We start from the raw sequence: 15,028 nt of genomic DNA on the forward strand, positions 1-15,028 counted from the left end.
ACAGGTAATGCACGGTTATCATTAACTTTCAAAAAGGGAATGGGAATGTCTAACATTATCGTGAGCTGTATGCTAAAGTAATGTTATTAACTCAGGTGAGTGTCTAGGTTAGCATCACTCATCCCTAGCGAATTCCTTAGAGAATTATGGAATATCCTCAGTCCATATTTCACAGCCGACATAAACACATGACACTAGTAGTGAAACGCCAACACTGAGGAAGCAGTACATGATATTCACTTTTGAAGCCATCATGATAGGTAAAGTTAATGATCACTTGTGAGTTACTGTTTTCCAATGAATACATTTTCGAGAGCTCCCTGCCTAAATATCACAAACTCAGCCAGGCATTTTCAGCAGCATTAACACTATATAGTGATGAACACTAACTTACCTGTGGTCATTTGGTTTCCTGGCCTCAGGACTCTGCGGTCACAATCAAAAGTAACGAACATTCACTTTGAGGCGAGTTCAGAGTTTGATGATGACGTCAGCAGCGCAGTCCGCAAGATGATTGGACAATAATTTAACACGTTGTGTTGGTCACTCATGATTTTTTTTTCTCTTTTTGTAACACAATTATTGGATAATTTAACACGTGTTGAAATAGTAATAACACAAAAAGTGTATAGGATATTAACACATCCTTTCTGAGAGTGCACAGCCAGACTCCAAAATCTAGTGGAAGCCTTCTCAGAAGAGTGGAGGCTATTATAACAGCAAAGCGGGAACAACTCAAATATTACCGCCCATGGTTCTGGAATGAGATACTCTGGTCTTAACATACTTGTGTGTGTGTGTATAGGAATATAGTTCGGTCTGTAGTAGTGTTGGGCGATCTCCATAGTCAGATCGTCCTATCGTCAGCCTGTGAGACTGTCGATACACGATATTATTGCGTACGGGGGGCTGTGACTGACTATCTCTGTCTATTACCGATCCCCAATATCATGATCTTTCACAACCCTAGTCCATAGGTATTTGGACAGTGACACGCATTTTTGTAATTTTGCCTCTGTACACCATCAAGATGTGATTGGCGTGTAGACTTTCAGATTTAATTCAAGGGGTTTAACAAAAATATTGCTTTAAGTGTTTAGGAATTACAGCCATTTTTTACAGTGCCCCTCCATTTTCACAGACTCAAAAGTAATTGGACAAACACAATTATAAATATAAGGATTATTTTTAACCCTTGGGTGCACATCCTTTGCAGTCAGTAAGTGCCTGAAGTCTGCAACGCATCAACAAATGCTGAGTTTCCTCCCATTAGATGCTTTGCCAGGCTTTTACTGTAATTGCCTTCAGTCACTGTTTGTTTGTGTGTCTTTCTGCCATTGGTTTTGTCTTCAGCAATTGAAAAGCATGCTCAATTGGGTTTAGGTCAGGTGACTGACTCTGCCATTTAAGAACATTTAATTTCTTTGCCTTAAGAAGCACTTGGGTTGCTTTCGCTGCACATTCTTGGTCATTATCCACCTGTATTGTGAAGCACTGTTCTATCAGTTTTGCAGCATTTGAATCTGAGCAGAAAGTATACAGCTCTATACACTTCAGAATTCTGTCAGCAATCACATTATCAATAAACACTAGTGACCCAGTTCTGTTGGCAGCCATACATGCCCATGCCGTAACACTTCCTCCAGATGAGCCAAAGCATGGGGTATGCTTTGGCTCATGTTCTTTTCCTATCCTTCTTCATATTCTGGTATGATCTGATATGATCTCTTCTCTTCTACTCTGCTACAAATTAAATGGGATTTCATTTGTCCAAAAAATCTTGTTCCAGACCTTTTTTATTTATTTATTTATTTATTTATTTATTTTTTAAATAGATGTTTTCTAGCAAAGTGTAATCTAGCCTTTCTGTACCTGAGTGTTGCTAGTGCTTTGCATCTTGAGGTAAACCATCTGCATTTACATTTATGAAGGCGTCTCTTGATTGTAGACTTTGCCAAAGATATGCCTGCCTCCTGCAGAGTGTTCTTGACTTGGCTAGATCTTGTGAAAGGTTTTTTCTTCAATTTAGAAAGAATTGTGATCCTCCATTTTAGTCATCTTCCATGGTCTTCCATGCCTTTTGGTGTTGCTGAGCTCACCGTTGCATTCTTTCTTTTTAAGAATGTACCATATTGTTGATTTGGCCAAACCTAAAGTTTCTGCTATCTCGCTTATAGGTCTGTTTTTTTTTTTTTCAGCCTAATGATTGTCTCCTTCATTTGCATCGAAACCTCTGTGGACCTCCCATGAACGACTACCAAATACAAATTCAACACTTTGAATCAACTACAGACCTTTTATCTCCTTAGTTCGTTAACAAGAAAACGGGCCATATGAAACTTCTTATCAGTCAATTGTCCAAATACTTGAGCATGAGAAAATTGAGGGAATATCTAAAAAATGGATGTAATTCCTAAATGATTAACGCAATATTTGTGTTAAACCCCTTGAATTTAAGGTGGAAATCTACATTTCAGTCACATCTTCATTGCTTCATTTCAAATCCACTGTGGTGGAGTACAGACGCAAAATTATAACAGGTGTGTAACAGTCCAAATACTTATGGATCCGACTGTATCTGCAAACCAAGCTCAGACTGAATGTTATATCTTGGAGATGAGAATAAGGCAGAATATGGCAGGCCAGTCGAGACCCTGGGAGATAAAACAGCAGATCTCTCTGGTCTGATAACCTACAGAACCTGTGGAGAAGCCTCTAGCAAGGCTAAAGGGCAAAGCATACAGCTACAGAGGCTAGACCACATGATTAGACACCTTTGAAGGCCCAGATAGATGTTTTGTATAGAGCACAGCTGATAGAACCCCTAGACTCTTGACCATAGCTAAGCTAAACTTAACTTTGATGTTCTGGCTAGCTCTGTGAGCTTCTCTTTTAAGAAGGGCACCAGACAGATGCTGCCCTTTAAGATCAAGCTTTTAACCTAGGTCGTTGTAGGTTTGATTACTTTTTTCTTAACTGTTATGTGCAGTTCAGATATAATGTGATTCTTTTTTTGTATCCTCCTTATTACTGAATGTATTTGAAGTAAAGAAACAAATTCTCGTAGATAGATTTATTATCATCAGTAATGCAGATTAAATAAAGATTGGAGTTTGTTGTTTTCCTTCGTATTTTGCCTCTCGCTGAATAAAGTAGTGCTGGGGAATTGCTTGTGTGACTTGTCTTTATGCAGTCACAGTCACATGACGTACTATCCCAGAAATAGCCAAGTAGTTATCTTATCTTACATTGGAACTTTGGAATATTTGTAGTTAAATATTTTTTGATTCAGTATGTCAGAAATCTTATACTTGCATCCTAATAAGACAAATGTTTTCACCAGCACACCAGCAAGCGTTCCTCCACTTGATTAGTCAAGTGGTAAAAAAAAAAAAAAAAAAAAAAAGATTGTTTGATGTCACATAGTGCTTTTCTGAAAAGTATTTTTTTGTTCAACTTATGTAAGCCCACTGTTGCCACATCCTGCCCACCTTGTGGTGGCTTTCTATACGAATATATGTAAAATCTGTACTAGTGGTTGGGGGGGATGCCTTGTGTGATAGCTTGTCAGGGTTGACATAAACCAGGTTTTAACACATCTGTTGGCGAACACATTGATCAAATTTGTTTAGGTTTTTGTTGCCAGTGCCAGCTTTTGTTTTAGACATAAGAAAATAACATTACATACTTTGGTTTCCACAGAAAACTGAGAAGGCAAAAATACAGTTGATACAGATTTCAGATTTGAGATTAGATTTCTTTTTTTTGTTTTATAACTGATGAGTTCAAAAGTCAGGCATATGCAAAGGGAGTATGAAAGTTACTTATCTGACTTACTATCCAGGTACAAGGAGTGGGGTGGCATCCTTTAAATAACTTATATAGTTGATATTCTTTGTTCATAATTTGGTAAATTTCTAAGAGCAATACCACAAACATTTTCTGTATGCTAAAATACTTTTGAAACACATTTACTTTGGTCATGATGTAACAGGTCATGATGTAACAGGTCATGATGTAACAGGTTTCAAATGATCCCAGTGGGGTAATCATTTTTTGTGTCATTGAAAGTTCTCTGTGGTTCCAATTTTCTGTCAGCCCAATTTTCTGTCACTGATGTTTCTTGTATGCTTCTTTGTGTTTTCTCTCAAAGGATACCCAGGCCCAATTTGATTCCATATTGTGTCTCAACACCATTGAGAAGATGGAGGAATTTTCTTAATCACCGCACAAATGCAGAAGTCCATCTCCATGTCTGAAGACACGAACTCAAAACCATATCTATTTTCCTCTCTGGAGGCCCAGGACCAGGCCATTGGCTGCAGTTCCATGGCAACACTTCATCGCATTAGCAGTTTTGCAGAGGCAGGAGAGCTTGGACTGGCCTCAGAGGGCAGTGACAGCAGCAGTCAGGACCCTTCTGCCTCACCCCACAGTGACCGCAAGATGGCACACTCCTTGCATGAGGATGTGGAGATGAAGAGCAGTGGTTCCAGTGGAAGTGGGACTGAATCACAAGGAAATGAGTCACATGGCAATGAGTCGCATGGAAACTCATCGAACGGGAATGAATCGACCGGAAGTTCCAATGGCAATAGCAAGGATTCAGCCCTTTTGGAATCATCAGGGAGCAACAAGAGGTAACTACTTAATAGTGTATAAGATTTCAAAGTTGGACTCTACCTAAAGGTCACTAGATTCAGTATCAAAATTCAGACGAGTTTGTGGACACCCAAACATCACCTCCATATGTGCATGGTCAACATTTCATTCCAAAACTAGTGGACTCTACTTTAACAGAGGCAGTTTGGAACTCGTTTTAGACTCTTGCAACCAAGGATAGATCATTAAGCTTGGCAGTCCCATCTAAAAGTTTGTGTGGCCTACCGCTTTCCAGCAGAGCTGTTGTTGCTTCTAGACAAATGCATTGTACAGTAACATTACTTACAGTTGTCCAGTGCAGATTTAGCAGTTTGAAAGAAATGTGATGAACTTGCTTGACAGTACCAGGTTAATTGTCATGTCAGGTTAACTGATGACCCATTCTGCCGCCAGTGTCCATAGCGATCATATTGGTGGTGGATGTAACTGAACTAGCTGAATTAGAAGGGGTGTCAACATATTGTTTTCCATATGGTGTAGTATAGGTTGATTACATGGTTCTATTGTGAATAACATATGGGTTTGTGAGATTTGCAAATCATTGCATTCTGTTTTTATTTAGATTTTACATAGCATCCCAACTTTTTTGGAATTGGGGTTTTATTTGAAAGAATTGAAAGCTCAAAAGGTAAAAATACTTAAACAGTATACGTGTGTAGCAGTCAGGGTTAAAGTTCATTCAATTAAAGTACATTCAAAGACACTAGTATGTTATTTCTAGTAATACAATTGTGCCTAGTGATAATCCAGCATTTTGCATGCTACAGATTACAATACTAGGAGTTATCACTAAAAGCCCATCAACATATTAATCTGGTATGACTAACAGTTGTGCAGGTATTTCCAATATTAACTGACCTTATGAAAGCCCCGCCCCCTTCATCCCATCTCACATTATTAATTGATTTTTCCAACTCAAAATATGCACTGTTGCAGTGCTCTCGCTTTCTGCCAGGGTAAATGGAGAATGTTTCTGAGTTTTTTAATGTGAAATAAAATCCATCAATGTATGTATGATTTGTATACAAAATTTATGTACGAAAATTAGACCACTACCCTATATACTTAACATCAATGTAATTATATTTAGCATGCAGGTAACCTTTTCAAGTGTTTCAATTTCAGGTAAAACAGATGAGCAGCAATATTTGGTGGTTACTGCAAAACCCGTATATTCGTGCAGTGAGGTTTCTACCTTAGAAAAGTAATTTGTGAAAGGACTGTATATGGAAAATATTCTACATGCTCAGAGGACAGGATTACGCATTATTTCTCTTTGGGGTTGTCAGGCCTGATAATCATTTCATTATATTTATAGTATTGCCAAACTTGGAACTGTTTACTGGATGCATTTATTTAGGACATGTACATTCTTTTGAGCAGAGTAGGTTAAGGGCCTTGCTTAAGCTCCCAGTGGTGGGAGCTTGGTGGTTCTAGGATTTAACCTCTCAATCACTCATGCAGACTAGACCATAGACAGGTCATTTTATTTTTTTAGATACTTGAAGTTTCTACTTGTGCTGCTGTGCACATCAGTAACAATTAAACCAGTTTAATCAAATTTACCCTGATAACAGTTGTTAAATTGGGTTAAAGTAGCTTAGTCACCCAGCATGCTGACATGACCTGGTATTGATTTGTTGACTGAAGTGCAGACCAATGACACAATGATGCAATTTTAAGCCTTTGCCTACAAGTAATGGAAATCTTACAGATTTAGAAACACTTCTGCTTCACTGAGGGCATCTAGTTTGGTCTTTCTGTTTTAGCATCAGAAATGTGTATGTTGGAAAGTATCTTCAGACAGATGAGCAGCAGTTTTTCAAGAAATCTGTTGTCATACTGTGGTAAAAACATACATTGCAGTATAGCTAGTTTTGTTTCACTACACACCCTGGTAGCCAAACAACAAATGGCAAGCTAATCACAGTGCAGTCATTCTCATATGTATTATTTTAATCTTTAATTAGAAAAGCCCCACAAACCATCTGGCAAGATTGTAACCTGATAGGCAGATCAACATGTTTTTCAATAGTTGGGAACCAAATTTGCAGTAGTGTGAGGGGTTGATGAGAAACAGAACAGATGAACTTGTATGGTGGACTCTCCACATAATAATAATAATAATAATAATAATAATAATAATAATAATAAAAAACAAATTACAAAAAAAGTATTATTTAACAAAGAATATATAATCATTGATATGGTGACGTTGTCTGACATCTGAGAGTTTTCAGGACGGAGGAGTTTATTTTTTCCAGTTTCATCATTTTAATCTGACTGCATATTTTTTTTTATCTTGTTAACGTCAACATAGCGAATAAAAGAGAAGCTAGGGAGGGAATGACCAGCTGGTGTAACATTAGTGTTTATAGCAGCAATAATTAATAAGTAATAACAGGAACTATCTTGTCTCGCAGAAGTTCTATAACATACAACTATAAATGGTTCAAAAGCAAGCTGTGTCATTTATTAATAAAATGTCAATTGTAATTGCTGGCAAATCAATATGGTATAAGCAGCATCATGCACTTCACGTCATACTGTTATATGAAAATAATACATTTTATGTTGGTATAACTTATTTCTTTTATGGCATGGATTATTTTCATACAACAGCACAGCCTGTCCTGTTCTTCCTTTTTTTCCTCAAAAGTTATTCAGAGGAATAAACCAGTTTTGTTTTACAAATATGAAAGCAAGACACACACTAACAGCCAGACGAGGGTGCTAGCATATGCTATACAAAACATATTTGCATGCGTTTTTCATATTTGAGTACTAGCAGATTCCATTCTGTAATTTTTATTTTATTTTATATATAAAAGAAACACATACACTGTCTAATCGTACGTTCAGTCATTCCAGTTCATTCATATGAGCAATAAAGGAACTACAGCGTGGTGGAATTCTCTAAACAGATAGCCATCTACCACAGCACTTAAAGTACACTCCGAATACACTCATACACAGCACTTTTTTTTTTCTTTTCAGGAAAACTGTCAGCAACAGTTGCAGTTTCTCTTATTTCTCTCAGTCCATACTCGTTCTATTGAGACCCTGACCAGCTACAGTTTTATTATGAGCTTTTATATGATGTATCTGTAGAGTCTCCTTGGGTACCGAAAAGGTGTGAAAGGAGTCTTGGTAAGCTAAAATCTAAAAGAGCTTGTCACCAATCAGAGTCTTAAAATGAATTCTTCTCTAGAGTACTCTTTCTGTTTAAGGGCTCTCAAGTTAAGGAACCGGATATGAGAAAGAAGTACAAGCAGTTTTGCAGCCTTCAAGCGGTGTTTTCTGATGAATAAAAATTCTGACGAGGCAGATGCAGCATTGCTAATCATTGCTATCTCTATTTATTGGTTCAGTTAAGTATTTCATGACTGATCAGGATATTTGCAAAAGGACAGAGGAAGCTAATTTGTCTCTAATGATAAAAAAACAGATCATGATCACCTCTAATTCCTCATGATTTGTTGCTTTTCTGTGTCAGACAGAAAACGTTCTTTTGCGACGCACTTAGAGAGGTATTTCCATGACAACGTGTGGTTTGTGTGTCTGCATGAGATGGGTGTAAGTCATTCATGGCCCAATTTCTCTGTGTTTTTATCTCAAGCTTTCTGTCCTTTTTTATTTTTTGATTCCCTTTTCTATTTTTCTGTGGTCTGTGTTAGTCTTTCATTTTCTTTGCCTTATTTTGTTGTGTTGGCCATATTTTATAGTCAGTTTTTGATATTACTTATTCTCCATTCTATGGAGTATGTACATCCAATCCATGGTGCTTATCCACGGTGGCTTAGTGGTTAGCACGTTCACCTCACACCGCCAGCGTCGGGGGTTCGATTCGTCGGGGGTTCGGCCCTGGGTGTGCAGGTACTCCGGTTTCCTCCCCCAAAAGACATGCATGGTAGGTTGATTGGCATGTCCAAAGTGTCCGTAGTGTATGAATGGGTGTGTGAATGTGTATGTGAGTGTGCCCTGCGATGGAGTGGCACCCTGTCCAGGGTGTACCCCGCCTTGTGCCCGATACTTCCTGGGATAGGCTCCAGGTTTCCCCGTGACCTTGAAAAGGATAAGCAGTATAGAAGATGGATGGACATTTTGTTGCAAAAACATGACAGCTTATCACCCAAAGAACACCATACCCATGGTAAAGCACAGTGGCCGCAGCATCATGTTATGAGGCTGCTTTTCTTCAGCAGGGACTGGGGCTCTATTCAAGACAGAGGGCATCATGGATAGCTCCCCATATCATTCTATTTTGGCACAAAACCTTTAGGCATTTAAAAAAATATCACCTTCCAGCACGATAATCAAAAACCTGTTGAATAACTTGAAAAGAGGTTGTGCACGGAAGATCTCCTTGCAAATCGATAGCTCTGGAGTAGGAAGAATGGAATAAAATTGCCAACTGAAGATGTGCAAAGTTGGTAGAATCCTAAAAAAAGACTTCAGAGTTCAGTATTACCATCAAAAGATTCTTTAAGAGAGCATTAGTTAAAGGTGTCGCGTACTGCAACTAGGTTATTGTAAATTTTTTTCTTCTTAAAATGTTCTTTGTTTTCACTTGAATTTTATTGGTTGCTATATCACATTAAATGTGGAAGAAGAGCTGGCATGATTTATCTTGGTTTCATTTTTTACATCACAAAAAAGATTTCCATTTTAACAGTACATTGCTCAGTAAAACGAAGATAATGAGGGCAAACATCTTGAAATTGATCACTCAGTACTTGAGTGGACATCTTTGTAACTCTGGACAATAAACACATTTCAGCAACCTGATCATTTAAATGATTTGATTTGACACAAACTAGGCTTTGACCAGATTTGTGTCGCTTGCTGAGGCAACAGCTTTGAGTTTGTGCATTCAGAGTCACTGTTAGTGCTGCGTTGTGCAACACTATTAAAGAATGTATCATTGAATTTCAACATCTGTGTAGCCTGCAAGATACAGACTTATTCTCAACTGACTAATGACATTTTTGGTTTGTATATACCATGTGATATAATTTTCCAAGCTGTATTGCTAGCAGTATTGGGTAAGTCACTCAAAAAAATTTAATCCACTACAGATTACTAATTTCTACATTAAAATTGAAATTTGATTACATTACTGATTACTGCATGTAAAAAGTAATCATATTACTAATTACTTTACCTTCACATTACTTTCAAAACCTATCAAACCTACAAAAATACACTACAAAGTTAAACTCATAGTTCTTTCAGTAATTTTAGCTCACGTCAAGGTATGACATGATCGGGAAAACGTCGAATTTATCATTAAACTTGCCTCGGGTGTTGTCACTGTTTGTAGGACTACCAGAATGATCAAATATAAAACTATTCTAACTAGACTATGTAGAAAGCTTTGATTGCTAAGCAACATAACATGCACAAATTACAGAATTCTATGGATATAACCATGGACTAAGTCTAACTGTTTTGGTTTAAAATCTTTATTTAAAAAAAAAAAAAGGAACTTATTGGATAGTTAAGATAGTTCTAAAATTCCTATCTGACAGGGAAAACCTGTTTTATGGTTCTGCATAAGAATTCTACATTTAACCATGTACAACATTTGACTTTACGTTTTCCTGTTGCCTTTCTATTTTCTGTCAGTATATTTAGCTCATCTGCTTGGATATCCTATTTGTGAACATGCATTCTATTCCAAGCTATTTATAAACACTCTGTTTAATCTTTGAAGAGCCTTAATGTCAACTGCACCTGGACAGGTGCTCTATTTAGTACTTACAGTCTTAAGCTCACAGGACAAAGCAGTGGCCTGAATACATGCATATTTATACATTCTTTAATCTCTATTGATTTATCCTTGAGGAGCCTCAATGTCACCTACACCTGGACGGTTACTCTTAGTACTTACTGCACTAAGCTGATAGAAAGCTGAAAAAGCTGTGACCAACCCACACACACACATAAAGAGAGAGAGATTTGGAAATACAGTCCTCTCCAAAAGTATTGGAACGAATGGCAAGGCCAATTATTGTTATTTTTTGTATACACTGAAGACATTTGGATTTGAGATCAAAAGATTAATATGAGACAGTAGATCAGAATTTCAACTTTCATTTCCTGATATTTACTCCTAGATGTGTTAAACAACATGGCACCTTTTATTTGAATACACCCATTAGTCAAATGATCAAAAATATTGGAACATATGACTGCTATTAACAACAATTAATAGCTCTGACTGTCTACTCTTGGTTTGAGCCCTGGGTTTCACCTCTGAAGATTGCATTTGTTGGTAAAAAGGATAAACCAACATGAAGACCAGAGAGCTGTCTATAGGAGAAAAGCATGCCATTTTGAAGCTGAGTGAAAATCGATCAGTGTCATTGCACAAGCATTGGGCATAGCCAGTACAACATATCCATTTGTCATATCCTAAAAATTAAAGAAACCACTAGTGTACTAACAACCCGACAACAAACAAGTCGGCCAAGGAAAACAACAGTAGTTTATGAAAAACATTACTGTGAAGACAGCTGTTAAGAAAAAGCAAGAAAACAACAGTCAGTGACATCAGCAACAACCTCTACATGGTAGAGTTTAAGGTATCACAATCCCCACTGTTCAAAGAAGACTTTGAGAGCAGAAATATAGAGGCAATACCACATGGAATCCAAAGAAATTCAAATTCAAATTCCAAAGAATCCAAAGAAATTCTGGAACCGAGATTAACCTTTACCAAAGTGATGGAAAGGCCAAATGCGCACGATTCAAAACATTGCTTGTCTATCAAGAATGGTGGAGGTAGTGTCATGGCTTGGGCTTGCATTCAGTGTATAACAAAAACAGAAGATTTGGCCTTGCTGTTCCAATACTTTCAGAGATGACTGTGTATAAACTAATCAGGTCACAATGTATGAACCCAGTGTTCTGTATGTATGGTATGTGTATTGTTACAACCCGCTATCTTGGGACAGGAAGTTTTTGTGTGCTGTGACATTTTGCGTGCAGGTCCGAACTCCCTCCCAGACTTTCCAGCCTGCCCTAGCCTGCCTTGCTCCCGCCTCCAGGATGACCTCACTGATTGGTTGCGTTTTTTAAAGAGGAAGACATGTGGGATGTTGGAGGTGGTTTCATGTTGTTAGGAGATTGGTTGGTTTGTGTGCTTGCCCTTGTGGCGATCAAATTCTGTGTTCTGACTGCTGTTCTGGTTTTGACTTTTGCCTGTTTTTTGTTTTTTATTTGATTTTGGTTGACCCTATATTGTTATAGTGCATTCTCTTCACTTGTGTATATATGTTCACTTGGTTCACTGGCAGTAGGGGTGTGGCTGCCATTTCTTTTGGGAGAGGGCTCCTTTTGTCTCTGTTTCTTTGCTTAGGTAGTTAGGGAAGAAACCCTGTATTTTTCTTCCTTTTCCTTTTAGGTAAGCTAGCTACTTAAACAATAGAATTCTTTTGTTTATAATTTTGGCCTTGGCCCACCCTGAAGATACGCCTGTTTTGGTTCATTTGTACAGTTGTATGTAGATAATTGTCTGTTACAATATGCCACAACCTTTTTCACCCAACTTTGTTTGTGTTGTTATTCCTACCTTCCCTTATTTAAAGATCAATCCAATTGAATCCCGAGCTGGTTACTCTGTGCGGCCCAACCTAGACTGGGCCGTAACAGTATTTACATGGTTAACAGATTTCTGAATGACATAATAGATAATTGCAATAAGGACTTGTACATGATTTATGCTTAAGGAGGTGTCCTACATTTTTGCAAACAAAAAGAACAGCTCACTGAGTTTGGGCTTTGTGTCTATAGGGGTCCTTGAACAACACCTAAAGCCACAGGTTAACCCTTGTACTTAAGAAATAAGGAGGAAATACAGGATATGTCAGGGGTGCTAACTGGTCATCATGACCTCCATCTCATCTATGAAGTGGGTTATTTACTTGTTACTGCCCCGTAATTGTAGCACATGCTTGAGTTGTATTTCTGATTGCTTAGCAGTTTTGGTGAAGCAGGAAACCACCAGTTGTAGCTCTGTGTTGGACACAGCTCTGTTATTTTAACAAAAGCCATTACTATGAAAACACCTAGATGCTCTCAGAAGACAGCTGCACCTGGGGAAACTAGGTAGCAAGAAATGAGGCTGGAGTGAGTTTTAAGTAAATTGGTAGATTGGTAGTTGATGTAACTCAACAAGGAAACTGAGGAAAAATTGAGGTTTCTGCATGTTACTGGGATGCTGAACACTTTTTAATACTTTTTAGTACTTCTGCTCAGGGCTGAGACCATTAATCTGTCATATGGTGAGAAATCTTAGAAAAAAATTCATCCTACCTTAGGCTACTCCACTGGACAGTGCCATAAGAAACATGCCCAGGGGCTCCTGTTTTTTAATCATCAACTATATTTTTTAAATACTTTGTTGCATCTTCATCAGACTGCGGTCTGCCAGTTGACGACCCCTGGTTTATGGTTTCCTCGCCTGCAATGCAATAATCTCCAAAAGTTCTGTTTTGGTGCTCTCCATGGTGCTGCATCTTCCTGCAGCTTTTGTGGGGGGTGAATACCAGGACACCACACATTTTTAAGATTAAAAAAAAAAAAAACAACTGCACAGCTGTTGAAGACCTACTAAAAAGCTTTTTTGTTTAGATATAAGCGCTTTTTTTTTTTTTAATGAACTACGGCCATGACGTATCTTTTTCCAACCCTTAGTTGGCCATTAGTTGTCATTAGAAATGGTTTGTTTCAGCTTAGTAACAAACAATTGTGGCTGTTTTAACTTTTCTAAAGCTGTATGAATGGTTCATATTCAGAATGGTGTTTTCATTGCTTAAAGTTTATATCTATTATTCCTCCAGCTCCAACTCTCACAGTCCCTCACCTCCCAGCAGCTCCAATGCCTTTAGTCTACTCAGTGCAAGTTCTGAACAGGACAACCCTTCTACTAGCGGATGCAGGTTTGTAAACACACCCAGCTCTTGTTCTTAATTGCAGTACATACCAGCACTTGCAGTCTGGGATTAATACATGTATGTACACCTGCAAAGAAACAATTGCCTGTTGATGATGAAATCTCCTCCTGCCATGTGATGTGATTTTTGTGTGTTTTGTACATTTGCAGTAGTGAAGAGTCTGCCAAGGCAAAAACACAGAAGGAACTGATAAAAACCCTCAAAGAGCTGAAGCTCCATTTGCCAGCAGATAAAAGGAACAAGGGCAGTAAATCCACCACCCTGAACACCCTGAAGTATGCCCTTCGATGTGTCAAACAGGTTGAAGGTGAGCAGAACCCTTCAGTTTAATAAACTCCGGACATACAAAGTGAAAAATTTTATTATTTTATACTTGTAAAATACTTTTCATATTATATTGTTCTTCATTTTGGGCTTTGCAAGGCCAGTTTTTCCTGGTTAACATTTTGAGAAAATTAGTTTGGAGACTCTTCTATTCTCATTGGGCCGGTGACTTAGGTCATCAATATTTATGTGGTGAAAATGATGAATATTCAGAAATGCTTATGTCGGTTTCTGGGCTCCCCACTCAGTTGTGCAAATCCCCTGCGTATACTTAGGAAGTGTCTGAGTAGAAGTGTCTGAGACTGAGTTTGTCAATAGCACCATGCCTTAAAACACAAGCACTTGCCTTTAAAGCTAAAAAATAAAATCAGGTACAGATAATGCCGACTGAAGATAGAAATAGAGCTTTTTTTTCCTTTGCTGTCAAATGTAATAAGATGTAACATAAAAACAAGAGACAATTTTTTTTTTTTTAATGTTTTTTTTTTTTTAAAAACAGTTTTTTTTTAAATATACAAATAATAAAGTCTAATATGCACTATATGGCCAGAAATTGTGCTTGTGGACACCTGACCATCACACCCATGTATGATTTTGAACATCCTGTTCCAGATTTAGTCCCCTCTGTGCTGTTGTAATATCCTCCATTCATCTGGTTAGGCTTTACAGGAGCACTTACAAAGGTTTGGGACCTTTGTTCCAGTGAAGGGAAATTATAAAGCTATAGCATACAAAAACATCCTATATAATTATGTGCTTTCAACTTTGTGTATTGAAATAAACAGCAAATAAGAGTTTAGTATATTGCCAAGATAGTGCTAAATCAATAGTCCTGTGAACTAGTGATGAGGGGAGCGTAAGATGCTCTTTTTTTGTAAAGTATATTATAAATTGATTAAATATTGTCATGACTACGTGTTTAATATTGGCCTGATAAAGCATTCCGTGTATTTACAGACCAAAACATGGATTTCAGCGTGATAATGTGGTTATACACACTGTTAAATGGTGGCACTGGACATAATACTGCTCCTCACTCGAGCCGATATCACACACCAAAAATGGGCTTAACTTCAAGGTCA

General features: G+C 37.8%; 1 protein-coding gene across 6 annotated transcripts in view; it reads left to right on the forward strand.

The window, feature by feature from the left end:
• Window positions 1-15,028, forward strand: part of per2 (period circadian clock 2) — a 59,631-nt gene that overhangs the window by 17,553 nt on the left and 27,050 nt on the right. For all 6 annotated transcript variants that reach the window (XM_053673630.1, XM_047162536.2, XM_017495436.3 and 3 more), the window contains 3 exons: window positions 4,154-4,640; window positions 13,509-13,607; window positions 13,772-13,929. In XM_053673630.1, coding sequence (XP_053529605.1) covers window positions 4,234-4,640; window positions 13,509-13,607; window positions 13,772-13,929 — 664 coding nt within the window. In that variant the 5' untranslated portion in view covers window positions 4,154-4,233. The remainder of the gene's footprint in view (window positions 1-4,153; window positions 4,641-13,508; window positions 13,608-13,771; window positions 13,930-15,028) is intronic.

The sequence above is a fragment of the Ictalurus punctatus genome, chromosome 20, assembly GCF_001660625.3.
Source record: "Ictalurus punctatus breed USDA103 chromosome 20, Coco_2.0, whole genome shotgun sequence".
Classification (NCBI taxonomy): domain Eukaryota; kingdom Metazoa; phylum Chordata; class Actinopteri; order Siluriformes; family Ictaluridae; genus Ictalurus; species Ictalurus punctatus.